Source organism: Tasmannia lanceolata, unplaced genomic scaffold, assembly GCF_043159265.1.
Source record: "Tasmannia lanceolata isolate RefF3 unplaced genomic scaffold, GAP_Taslan_0.1 ptg000013l, whole genome shotgun sequence".
NCBI lineage: Eukaryota > Viridiplantae > Streptophyta > Magnoliopsida > Canellales > Winteraceae > Tasmannia > Tasmannia lanceolata.
The window spans coordinates 14618131-14631921 of NW_027518690.1; the positions used below are offsets into that span (position 1 = coordinate 14618131).

The following is a 13791-nucleotide window of genomic DNA, read 5'->3' on the forward strand; positions in this document are numbered from 1 at the left end:
GAACTCACACAAAGTTGCCCTGCATAAATTCCATGGCAGAAAATGCTAAACTGTTGCCACTTTAGTTTGTGGGTTCCCAACTTTCTAGCTGGAAATGCTCTTGCAAAATTCTACTTTTAGAAAGCAGGAGTTTTTGTGTTGTCCGGGCCTTTGATATTTCATCCAGCTAGGTTACGATTGGAAAATGTCAACCCAATTTAAATTCGGGTTGGGTTAGGGTTGAGGCCTCAGGTAATCAATCCGATTGGACATGTGCCCTTAAGTTTATTGTTGTTTCAAAATCTTCGAATTCTGGTTTTCTTTTTAGTGTGTTTTCTTGTTTTTGCCCTTGGCAAACCCGAACCCGTTCCAATCCTACTCAACCCGATTTGGAAAATTGGGTTATAAGGGTTGGGTTAGGGCTGAGAGATTCAAAAGCGGGTTAGATTAGGGTTGACACTCCTCGACCCAAGGTTTGGGTTGGGTTAGGTTATAGGAATGACATGTCCCATCCTCCTGCTGGGCTAGCTTTGGCCTCAACCCCGCCCAACCCGGCCCTAGATGCTCCCCTCTGAGCTTCAAGAATACGGTTATTTGAAAAGGGCAATGATGTCGGCAGTCCCTTCTTTTAGGGGCTGTTTGGATACGCGGATTTTAGAATCCGGGATTTCTTGAAAATTGTAGCTAAGAGATAAGAGAAGAAGTGGACGAACCCGTCGTTTGTGACTTGTTTTTTACCTCCCGCCCTTCTTTCAAACAGCAAGAGAGCTGGTGGTCGTCCCATGTTTCCAGGTTTTAGAAACCGCTGGATGCGGGAGAGATTTCTAAAACCTGGTTTTCTCATTTAAAATGCAAGAAACGCTGCCACGACAGCATACCAGCAGCTTGATCATGACCCTCTTTTACACTCTTTTCAAACTAAAAACCTGGATTCTAAAATCCGTGTATCCAAATGGCCCCTTAATGTTTAATGGTGACACCTTTTTAACGACTAATTAAAACGTTGTTAAATTTCTCAAAACATTCTCAAAATGGGTGTAAAATATCATTTCCAATGCACCTTTATGAATGCACTAAGGGAGCTGCTAGTAAAACCCATTGCCCAAAAAGGAGAGTGATAAATCGACTCTCATATATCTTAAATCGACTCCCCATGTGTCTATCTCTCTCCTTTTTCACTCTCTAACCCAGAGGAGAGAGAAAGACACATAGGGAGTCGATTTAAGATATTTGGGAGTCGATTTATCCCTGCCCTAAAAAAAACAGCTCAATAAAGTGGAGATTATATATATATTTTGAGAAAACGGTTTCTATACGATTTCTACACACTAGTGTAGATAAGTCATCTACACACTAGCTTAAAATACAGTGGGGGCCCACATTGTTTAGGTGATCCAAAGCATTCGTTTTATGGGTCCTCACATAGATAGGGTGTGCCCAAAAAATCAGCTTCATAGGATCATCCTGACCCTTCGAACCGTGGAGGCAAAAAATGGACAGATTTGTGAAGGTTTATACACATCCATTTAACCTCCACTAATCGTAGGGTTGAGATGATCCTATGAAGCTGGTTTTTTGTGGACACCCTATCTATGTGAGGGCCAATCAAATGAATGGTTTGGATCACCCAAACAATATGCCATCCACTGTATTTTAAGCTAGTGTGTAGATAACTTATCTACACTTGTGTGTAGAAACCGTTTTCTCATATATTTTTTCCATTGAAATGGTGTTCTGGGAAAGTGAGGAGTGCAACTATCAAAACAAGGGTAGTGCGTATCAATTCAATTTAACAAAACAAAACAAAACAAAACAAAACAAAGCTGCAAACGACTTTTTTTTGTACAAGACTGTTTTTTGCAAATAAAGAAAAGAAGACGTCTTCTTTTGCAAAAGCTAGCTATTAAAAAATATTCTACCTACTTCGCTTGCACACCGGCACAACATATAAAAACAAACGGTGCCACGTGGTTTCCCCCCAAAAAGCTTGGTAAATTAGTAGATTTACAAAACTTAATGGGCAACTTGGTAACTTACGCGCAAACAGTTTCAGTTCATAAATGAGATCGCCCGTCTCTGTGGGACCCGCTCATAAAATCCATGCCCCCTTTCATACTCTGAACAAAAAGTTCTCGTTTTACTTTGTTCAATCTTCATTTTTCTCTTCTTTCTTATCTGTGTTCTTACTGTCTTGTTGATTTTGTGTTCTGGGTTTCTTTTCTTTTTTGATTTTGTTGATTGTTTCTTAAAATTCTTAGCTGGGTCTTTGATCTTTTCTGAATATGGAAACCAGTGGGAAGAGGGTTCTGCTGACTTCTAATGGCGATGATCTTTCGCGGAATATCGCTTTCCATTTAGCAAAATGTGGTTGCAGGTTTGTTACTTCTTTTTTTTCTTTCAAATTTTTGTTGTGTTTTTCAGTTTGTAATTCACTGTTCCATTGAGTTGTAATTGTTTTTTTTTTAATTCTTTTCTTCTTAGGCCCTCTTTGGATTCTAAGAATTTTATGGAAAAGTTTGGAAATGAAAAATATATATAAAAGTCCCTACTTTCTTACACACTAAAAATTGGCCATAACTCATAAGTGGCACATGTGGCTCCTCTTTTTTTCTTTTTTCTTTAGGTTGGCCATTACATGTGGATTTTTTTTTTTAATTTCAAGGAGGTTTGAACTCAGGACCTTGGAGAAAGGCGTTATTTATCTTTTATACTTTAACACTGCACCGCACGTGTGGCTCACTTGGTAAACACGTGGCACATGTGGTCCCAGGCTGACCATCGCATGTGGATTTTTGCTATCCGGGAGGTTTGAACTCTAAGACCTTTGGTATTGATACCATGTTAACTTACCAACTTCTCCAAAAGCTTAAGCTGTTGGTGAAAGGCGTTATTAATCTTTTATACTTTAACATGGGATATTTGGTTTTAATAGGAATCTTAGAGGTCATGATGTTGATTGGTTTATTAACCTACTTCCATTCTTCTAGGTTTCACTGGTTTTTTTTTTTTTTTTTTTCTTTTTCATTTAGCAAAATTATTTATATGTTTTTTTCGTTCTTATATGCCTCTTTTGTTCTGGGATTTGGTTCTATGACTTTTGTCTGTTGTTTGGAGTGGTCTAATAATTAGATTTTTTTTATCTATGTCTTATCAGTAAATTACTTCTTTGTGGGGCTGAATGTTTTTGTTTTTGTTCTTTCATGGTGGTTTTCTCGGGTTTTAAATGTTTTATTTTTTATGGCTAGGTTGGTCTTGATGGGAGATGAAATCTGCCTTCGGAGTGTTGCGGGGGAGATAATGGATTCTTTGAAAGGAATCAATCCAATTGAAGTGATAGGATTGAATATGGAAGGAGTGGAGGAGGTGGTCTTTGATGAGGCCGTGGATAAGGCGTGGATACTACTGGGAGCATTGGATGCTTTGGTTAATTGCTACACCTATGAAGGTAAATCGAATAATTCAGTTATATGTAGTAATATGCGAGTCGTTATGTTTGTACGTGTTAGTAAATTGCATCAATTTTTTACTCTTTTATATGCTCTGCACTTTGATTGCTCGGTCATTTTAGGCGAAAATATCCTGCTCTGAAATAAAAATAGAGTGGCTAATATTTGGCGTTTGAGTCAACTATATTTTTCTGCTATAGTAAATTACTTATGTCTGAAAGGAAATAATCCTGATCTAAAAAGTAAAGGATGAACTGTTAATTTTTGTCTGTCCTGATAGCATTCTGGGCATTGTTTGGACCTTGGATGCAAGCATGTTTCCATGGTAAATTCTTACATTTTAGAGGAAAACACCCGTAGATCATTATAAAATTGCAAAACCAGTATAATTGTGTTAAAACTTAAAACTCTGAGTGGACGGATCTATTTGAATGTTCCCTTCAGGTTGTGCAAGAGTGATTCATTAGTATTCGCTGAATTTTAATGCTAAAAATTCTTGCTACTAGTATTGTGAAGATGTCAAAGGTTCAAAGTATCCTATCATTCCTTGTAAAAATGGGACTTTCTTAGCTTGATTGACCTTATTTGCTTGTGATGGTTTGGAACAGGGAAGTTGCAAGATCCTCTATGTATGGCGGAAGACGAGTTAAAAAAGATTGTGAATATTAATTTTATGGCAGCATTGTTTCTTTTAAAGGCTGTGGGTAAAAGAATGAGGGATTTCAAATCCGGAGGATCCATCATATTTCTGACCTCCATCATTGGTGCAGAAAGAGGACTCTACCCTGGAGCTGCTGCATATGGTTCTTGTTTGGCTGGAATACAGCAGTTAGTTAGGGTATGTGGATTTTCCCCTTCTTATTTCAGGTTGCTCCTTTTACCAATGGTACAAATGCATGTGATAACCTGTGCATGCTCTGAATATAGAAGTTTTATATTTAAAATATATTCTGTAAGATTTGATAGATAGTTTGGCTGTGCTAAGTTTACTGTTCATAATGTATCATTAAGTATGTTAAATTCTCCTTGATATAAAATGCAAAAGAATGGGCCAAACAAAATGGTATTGGGCATGAGATTTTATAGACTAATTATTCGCAATCGTCCAAAGTATGTGGTTTTCAGAATATTAACTGTGATTTTGCAGAAATTAGTATATGACTTTCTGTGAGTCTTTTTTCATTGTGAATCAAGGATTTGGTAGCATGTCTTTTCTTGGTGGAAGTATTAAATACCAAAGTGATCTTTGGTGTATATAAGACCATTCATGGCTTTGCATCTGACAAACATTATGTTTGGTAACTGTTGTTTCGGTTATGGTATGTGGCTTTATGATTTGTCTATGAGGGAGCTACGAAGCCACATTTATAGTTGCCTTTCTGTCTCTTCTTGCGACACAAATTGACCAGAGACTAGCATTCATTTAGCATGAGTGCTACTGTATTATGTGAGGTTCCCTGGGAGATAACTGATTAGATACTTTGGTCAGATGTCGAATTAAAACCTGAGCTTCCTTACTGGTGACAAAAAATTGGCATCTATTGTTTGGGAGATTTGGCCAATTTTTATGCAATATCTATGATTATATATGGTGTATGGATCACATAAATGATTTATTCTTGCATAGTTGTACAACTGGGTTCAAACCTGTTGCATGCAGGGTCACTAATCCCCTTAGAGAGAACACGCTCACCTGATGGTTTCCACCAAAATGTTGCTCCACTTCTTAAAAGGGATTGTGTCCATAGCACAATTGGAACGTGCTCCATGGTTCAATCCCAGCTTACTAGAAGAAAACTGTATGGTTCACAAGTTATGCATGTCATGTTTATGATTTCCTAAATGCTGAGCTGGCAGCTGTTCATGATTTCCTACTTGTGAAATGCTCCCAATTATATGGTTAGTCTTGATCGGTTCATTTCTAGGGCATTTGATTTTAGCTTGTTTGCTTGTGTCATTGGTATGTAAATGCCATATAATAAAAAGATGCCCAAGTGTCACCTATATAAGTATTTATCTAATCCATCATAACCATTTCCAGTAGACTGCCACCATTTGTATTGTGAAATAAAATTATGTATTTTTGTAAAGAAAGTTGTTCGGTTGCAAATCTCAGTTGATATTGGGTTTTGGATTGGGCCAAAATGTCAGTCCAGTTTCATGCCTTATGTGGATACTTCTATTCTATTACTTTTTGAATTATCTACAGCTATACTTTGCACAATACAAATGGCATATAGTCGGCGCAAAAATTCGGGAGATATGTGAATATATATATATATTTTTTGGAAATATGTGAGTAGGTGTTAATATGGCCCAAGATCAGATGCCTTCTTAGAATTCTGGGTTTCAAGTTGGAAGTGTTCCCACACCCTATTTTGGATTTTTTTTTTGGTTGATAGAAAATCTTCGGTATATGTATGAGATTGTCTAATAAAAAATCTGTATGAGATTGATAGCTGGACAGTTCATGTTCCTTACAATTTTGCTATCGTCTTGTCACTAGAAATGTACATGCTACGCTTATTCAGGTAACCCTATCAATTCTCCGCATTTATTTTGTCACTTTTCAAAATTCCCTGTTGAGCTGCAAAATCACTTGATAGGATCTGATTCTGCTTTGGAGTGAATATTCAAACAGAGGAGTCAATTTAAGGTCTATACTTAAAGAAATTGATTTCCCTAGAAGGAACTTGGATGCATTTAAAAGAGCATTCATCTCTAGATTCAAAATGGTCATGGAGTTTGATGTATGCCTCCGACAGCTTATCAAATGGCAGCGCCTTAGATATTATTGTCTAGGTTGGTCTTGGGTTACGAGGAGAGTGGTGAAAATACTCCAAAATTGGGATTTTGTGTGTGATAATAATTCATGGGAAGATTTTCAAAATCTATCCCAAGCTTCGCCGCAATCACGCGTACCCATACTTGATGATTTGTGTCTCATGTGAATCACTTGAGTTGCATGCCGCATGTCCGACTTGGGTTTCCATCTAAGAGCCAAAAGTTCATTTTTTGTTGTCGTTTAATTTCTTTTGTTTCAGGTCTTTTGAATTAGGGAGTTTCGAAGTTTCTTTTAATTTCTGTTTTTTGGGTCCTTTGAGTTAGGGATTTATGAATTTTGGGCACTTTAAATCTAGATCGAGTAGCAAAAACAACGATCTATTCTTTCAGAGGTTTGCTCTTTAGATCTGTTAACTAACCAACTTCTCCAAAAGCTTAAGCTGTTGGAGAAAGGCGTTATTTATCTTTTATACTTTAACACTCCCCCGCAAGTGTGTCCCACTTGGCAAACACGTGGCACTTGTGGTCCCACTTTGGGTCGACCATTGCATGTGGATTTGTTTTGCTATCCGGGAGGTTTGAACTCGAGACCTTTGGCTCTGATACCATGTTAACTAATCAACTTCTCCAAAAGCTCAAGCTGTTGGAGAAAGGCGTTATTTATCTTTAATACTTTAACAAAATTAATTTATTTTAACCCGTGTTTTCATATTTTTTATTCTTTCTTTGCAATATTTTGATTTACGCTTTATTAATGTGTGTCCACCATATTAGGTATGGTAGAATCTTTGGTATTTAATGCCATTGCTGAACATTCTTTTTATATTAATTATTGTAGGGTATAATTCTTATGGTATATATACACTTATGAGATAATAGGCCAATGAGCATCAGGAAGCTCTGGTATTGATGAGTAAAGTCATCCAAATGTTGTGAATGATGAGAGCAAGACTTACGAGCATTAAGAGAGAATATGTTGCGATTTGATCCATGATGTCGATCAAATTGATCTCACATAAGAAAACCCAACGCCAAGATCTGTTTGACTATTTCACATTTCTAATAATGTAAGACTCATTATAATTTCAATCTGCGGAGTTCAAAACACATGCCCTTAATGGAGTTGTGTTGAAGTTAATTTGATGGATGAAAATCTGATGTGAACCTAGGGTGCTCAAGTTAAATTTAGGGCAATAGAAAGGAAAACTAAATCTAACGGCTAAGATGACTGAATCACATCATAATCACTAATAGTGAAATGTTGTTTGGGGTTACTTTGTTATGTCAAGGATGGTCAATGAATTGATTGGTTCATGGGTCTTCTCTCCTTGGTCTACTTGAGGCAAGACCCTATAGAATTCCTATTTTGATGCTCTATTGTGGACTTTTTATAAAGCATGCACATCCACAATCCATACCTTCAAAGGAAGAGTGAAGTCCATAGCAAGCTTGAATAGTAAGGTATTTAGCAGTTTGCTCCTACAGACAGTTTCTTTCATATTCTTCCATGGCATTTCATTATTAAACTAGCGAATTCATTCAGCTTTTCCATCAAATCAGCCTTAAACAAGATCCTCTGAATCTTAGGTGGAATCCACTGCTCCCTAGGTTAGCTAAAGCTGATCTTCGACGACTCTAGAATTGCAATCGATGGCCTGCCGTAGTTGGTGGTATAATTAGGAACCGTGGTGGTGTTATTGGGCCATGTGTAGGGACCTGGATAGAACTTACCCTTAAAAGCTAGCCGTTAAGGGGAGGGTCCCCATTCCCTTATAACCCATCCACATCCATTTCATTTTTCCGATGTGGGATATATGCTTTTGCATGGAACCCCCAACACCCTGGAGGTCTAATAGGTTCCTCATAAGCCGAGTTGTTGGCGCTAAGTTGTTGAATGATGCTTCTGATTGTGAGTTTTGCAGGGCCTACAATAGTGGAGGATGACTCGCTCAACGTAGATTAGGTGGATCCAGCTGAAGTCTTATCATTGGTCTTTGGATGCCATCTAAGAACTTTTAGACTACATCATGGGCCATTAGATTTTTTTCTTCAAAGAAGTAGCTTATTAATAAAAGAGAAACATGCAACAAACTGAAAATTACAGATTGGGTATCTCGTGCCACACGACCAAGTCTGAGCAAGATACTCCAAAAGTGGATAGAGAATCCACCTTTTTGTTTCCCTCGCGATGAATATGTAAGAAGCAACACCCAAACTTGGAGAGGATAGCCATCGTTTCTTCATTTGAGCATGATACTCCTTAAAGCCATTGATGTTGTTAAGGGAATAATCACCTTCGATCTAGATCTTAGCCAGTTCATACTTAAATATAAGTTTAACACCATTCCACATTGCTCTAACTTCTGCCTCAACTGCACCTGCATCACTGCAAGGGCCTACATAAGACAAGATTTTTACCTTTGGGATTCACGAAAATGGCGGTCCAATTTCATGCCTTATGTGGATGGTTCTATTCTATTAGTTGGGGTCTTTAACAACTGGGTTTGAGTTGTCTATTGATATACTTTGTACAATACAAAATGACATCTAGTTGGCACAAAAATTGGGCAAATATGTCAATAGGTGCTAATATGGACAAAGATTAAATGCCTTCAGAATCCTTGGTTCCAAGTCGGATAGTGTTCCCACACCCTCCCTTGGATTTTGTTTGACATTAGAAAATATTTGGTGTATTTATGATATCTATATCGGGACAGTTCATGTTAGCTCTTATTTAGTTAACTCTACTAAATCTCTATTTATTTTGTCACATTTCAAAATTGTTAGTTGGGTTGCAAAATCACTTAATAGGATCTTATTCTGCTTTCGAGTTGCAAGTTGCATAAGAGAAGGAATAGGAAAGAATGAGGGATGAAAAACGAGGAGGTTGATAATGTGATTAACCCCCCAAGTTTTATATTAAGTCATAAATATCAAAATACCCAGAACAGCCTTAATAGGTAAATATGCTTGCATTACATGATTTCTAACAACCCCTCAAGCTAGATCATAGATATCGTCCTGCCATGATTGTTACAAATCATTTGAAACTGAATTCTACCTAAACCCTCAGTGGACTCCTCACCATGTAATTCTTTAGACTTAACCAATGGAGTACTGGTCTTCTTACACATGACCATGTCTATAATGAAATGGAATTCGACCTCAATGTGCTTGTTCTTTCATGAATGTAGAATGCCAATAGATTTTCATAGGTATTTGATTAATTATGTAACATACTCCAAACTAATTTTAGGACCCTTCATCTGAATCAATAGTGCACTTAACCTCCAAAAGGTGGCGATTCTATCTCTCAGCCACCCCATTTTGTTGTTGTATGACAACAGAATGTTTAATGTTAAATGTCATTGGAGCCAAGGTAAAGCTGAAATGTATACAAGTCCTCTTTTCTGCATTATCAGATTGCATAACATGACCAAACTGATTTAATTTATGCATGAAATAATTGAAAGATTGAAAACTGATCGGATCTATATTTCATTAAATATATCCAAGTCATCCTGATAGAACAAAATACTTAAAACCCGAATAAGAAATTTCTTTAATAGGCCTCCATGCATCATAATGCACTAAAGAAAAAGGAGCAGTCACTCTACGATCAGTTCTTGGGGGGAAATAGACTTTATGATGTTTTCTTAACTAACAACTTTCGCAATCTAAAACTGACAAATGATTCAAGGAAGAAACAAGAAACTTCAAACTCGTAAGGTTGACCAAGTTAACAATGCCATTGATGTGGATAAAGGGTAGCCTGAAATGCTATTCTTTCATGCACCATCCATATAGTGGAGCATTCTAGATTCATGCCCTCCACCATTCTTCTTCTTCACCTAAGGATAAAATGTAAAAGGGCAGATCAAAGACTTCGGAAGTTTACTAATTGACATCAAATTAAAAGAAAATTTTGGAATATATAGCACATAAGACGAGGAAAATGATGGATTAGGACGAGAAACATGTTTCTATTTATGTCACAACTGAAACGCATACCATAATCGAAACCTGAAACCTTGGAATCAAGGCATGCCTCAAGGTGAGGTGCATCCTTCTGGGCTTGAGATTGTGTCTCTGAGTCGCATTTCTCTCTGTTAGAGGTGTAAGTGAGGCATACAGCTCACACCTTGGGTCTATGTCTCTCAACAAACTGTTGTGATTTGATTTTCTTTTTTAAAATTGTCTTGTACATTTTTACCCTTCCATCATTTAGAAGCCCTGTGTAGGGGCTAGAGAGGCTGAATGAAACTTTTATTTTCCCTTTTGTCTTGTTCATTTGAGAATTAACTCAGATTTAGAGTTTTGGTTTGATGAGTTGCAGATTATATTTCTTCTTAGGATCAACCGTTTGGATGCCAACTTGCAGAGAACAAGCAATATATTTCTAGTTTGAGTAGAAACGGTTCTTTGAAATTGTTGATCAACTCTTTTTCCTTCTAGTAGCCAACTAATTAGCCTTTGACCATGAAATTCCTGTTGAAAAGCAGACAAGTTTAGAATTGCTAGTTATGTTGAGAAGGGGGAAACTTTAGTGCTACATCTTCCAAATTAATGAACTACATCTTTTTTAGTCTGTATTCTATTATTAGTCTTAATGTTTGGTACTTGTATTTTATTTGTATCGCTGCCAATATGAGTAGCAAAAGATGTTGATGTTAATCGAGAGGATTTAACCCCTTTAAAAATATATATCTATCCTTGTCAATCCAAAAAGAAATGTGTTCTTCACTTGTTGTATGTTCATTGACAAAAGGATGAAGACATTTTAGGCAGATAATCTATTCAGTTGTTTTAAGATAGATGCTTTTCCCTTTAGTATTGGTAAAATCTCACATCATGAATTTCACTCATTAGACTTAGGGGCATGATTTTCACCAATTGGACTTCAGCTACATTCAATTGGTTGATATGTTTGCCAACAGAGTTTTATGCAGCCAACAATATCTGGATTCTGAAACTTATTGTATTTCAGTTCTATATTGGTTTCTGGTTTTCTCACTTTTACTTATTTCATACCTGATGTGGCAATATCCAGATGTCGGCTATGGATGTTGGAAAATACAAGATAAGAGTTAATGCCATTGCCCGTGGTTTGCACCTGCACGATGAGTATCCATTGACAATGGGTAAAGAGAAGGCAGAGAGCTCTACAAAGGAGGTGATGCCATTGCTGAGATGGCTCGACGTGAAAAACGATCTTGGTTCGACCGTTATGTACTTGGTGAGCGACGACTCTTGCTACATGACAGGCACGACCATTTTTGTCGATGGTGCCCAATCTCTGGTTAGGCCTCGCATGCGTTCTTTCATGTGATTAAAACAACATTATATTTTTTTTATAGTTAGAATTAGTTTGTGTTATTTACTCAAATTACTCGTCATTAATAATTTTCTTCAACTGTATGTTCTTGTATTTTGTGTCCCGGTTCATTGGTTCCGCTTGATCCGGTTTCACAGTTCACAACTTCTATATGAACCCGGTTTGTTTCAGGTGGGCTTCTTTGGTTTACTTCTATTTGCTAGTTTGGTGCCCTCTTGCACCAAATCACTAGACATATGGTCCGAATCACTGTACACATGTAAAAATTGCATGAGGAAAAATTCAGTTACTGTATTAGTGGGCCCCATTTTTGGTTGATCTCAGCCATTCACTTCACAGCTGTTGCATTGGATCTCTTATTGGTTCAAAATTCACTCTGATCCGATCTTAACATCTCCAATAATGTGTATTTTTTATAGTTGAATATGGAAAAGGTCAAAAACTCTCCATAGGCAATGGCAAAAACACACGCATATGCATTTATAGTTAGCTTTTAGAGGTTGTTACAATCACAAGATATTCTCAACAAGGGTTAAATGTTTGCTCCCCAATTCATTCCTGCCGCATCTCCTTGAGGCTTGGGGTTGTTTGATTGCAGAATTGAATACACCTTATGGTTGTCTTGTATTCTTAGGTAGGTTGTTTTAGATAAATTCTATCCCATATAATTTCAATCCTTCAAGAACACTTTATCATAAAAAGATGAGGATAATTGAAATTCTGCTTTTTTGGTTTGAATTAACATATCCTTAGTTCCTTACCATTAGGGCCTGTTTAATTGGAGGATAATTTTTCCAGGGCAGAATTTAGTCCAGAATAACTAATGATAGCTTATGACTTCAAATTAGAAAATGATGGCAACTGAAAATCTAGCTGAGAGATGGAATTTCACTAACTGGGACACACACAAAAAAAAATCCTATAAAAAGGGGAAAAAAAATCCTAGGAATCCATATTTCATTAAAAAAAAATTAACCAAAATACCTTTATCATAGAAAATGATTCGCTTCCATCACGTCAGGAGGTCGGCTAATGGATATGTAGATCACCCAGCTCGCGAAGGGTGTGTCTAGAGTGACACTTTAGTTTTTTTAACTTCTCCATCTATCCCCCTTCATTGTATTTCATTCTTTCTTCCCATGACTTTTTCTTATTAATAAATTTGATCCATCTCAAAAACAAAAAAATATCATAGAAAATGAGATTGTGTAAGATTGCCAAGTAAGAATAAGAGCACCTTGATACGTTTTGCATGATTCATGCACAAAAAGCACAGTGGATTGTAAAACTTGTCTTCAAACCATGTTGAGGCCAAGACTTTTTATAGGTCATTTTCCATGAACAAGGCTGATCCTTATGGGCTGTTCACCATGGGGATAGCAAGTTGGGTTTATTTTATTCTTGCATAGACTTGCTATCCTCCGTTCATGTTGATCTTTGTTTTTGGATAAAATATTACCAGAACAAAATAGGTGAATAGCATACAAGATAATTTCATGATAAACTTATCTAAGAAGGATAACCAATCCCTAGTTGATTAACTTATGGCATATGTGCATTGATTGCCGTGCTCTGAACTAATCTACTGTTAAAAGACAAAATTTCAATACCTGTGATTGAAAAGTTGATAAAACTCTATGGGGTTCAATTTTTCTCACAATTTGATTTACACTTTGATTATCACCAGATTAGTGTACATTAACCTGACATTCAAAACACCATCTTTCACTAGTCAAACCATAAAACATCATCAAGCTCATATAAAGCAACAAGCCAATAAAAACCGCGCTGAGAGAAACCAAGTTGGCTGTTCGAACTATCTTATAGCTTTCACACATATGGGCTTTAACAGATGGTGCAATGCATTGGTGGTTTGGTTCAATCCATCCATAACATGCACACTAAGCCATTTACAGTTAAAAGGTTATCTCCAACCAAAGATTGGCAAAAAAATAGCTTAGCAGGACAAAATTCGGACTTGAATATGATAAATCCGTGAATGTGAAAGGGATTCGACTGGGGTGAGTAAGTGATTGAATGGGAGAGTTTTTAAACAGTGTTCTCTTTCATTTATGTGAGCTTAACTTCAACTAATAGAGCCATTATGTGATGGGCATGAATCCTCTGCTCCCCTTCCAACTGCTTTCAGGTTTTACATGAAAGATCTGCCATGCAACCTTGGAAGGGGCGTAGACCTTTACCCATATGTTATTTAGGCTTGAAAAACAAAGGGTGGTATTAACAGCA

The 13791-nt window shown here is 36.9% G+C and overlaps 1 protein-coding gene across 1 annotated transcript; it reads left to right on the top strand.

The window, feature by feature from the left end:
- The first annotated feature begins 2109 nt into the window (after window positions 1–2109).
- On the top strand, window positions 2110–11714 carry LOC143890830 (uncharacterized). The gene is made up of 4 exons (XM_077395508.1): window positions 2110–2353; window positions 3225–3424; window positions 4034–4263; window positions 11260–11714. Exons 1-4 carry the CDS (start codon window positions 2262–2264, stop codon window positions 11536–11538), a joined length of 801 nt encoding a protein of 266 aa, XP_077251623.1. The 5' UTR covers window positions 2110–2261; the 3' UTR covers window positions 11539–11714.
- Window positions 11715–13791: the final 2077 nt, after the last annotated feature.

Excerpts from the sequence above, each read along its gene's own strand:
- LOC143890830 (XM_077395508.1), top strand. The coding sequence starts at position 2,262 with ATGGAAACCAGTGGGAAGAGGGTTCTGCTGACTTCTAATGGCGATGAT. Across the intron at positions 2,354-3,224 it reads TTAGCAAAATGTGGTTGCAG|GTTGGTCTTGATGGGAGATG; the intron begins GTTTGTTACTTC and ends TTTTATGGCTAG. Across the intron at positions 3,425-4,033 it reads TAATTGCTACACCTATGAAG|GGAAGTTGCAAGATCCTCTA; the intron begins GTAAATCGAATA and ends GGTTTGGAACAG.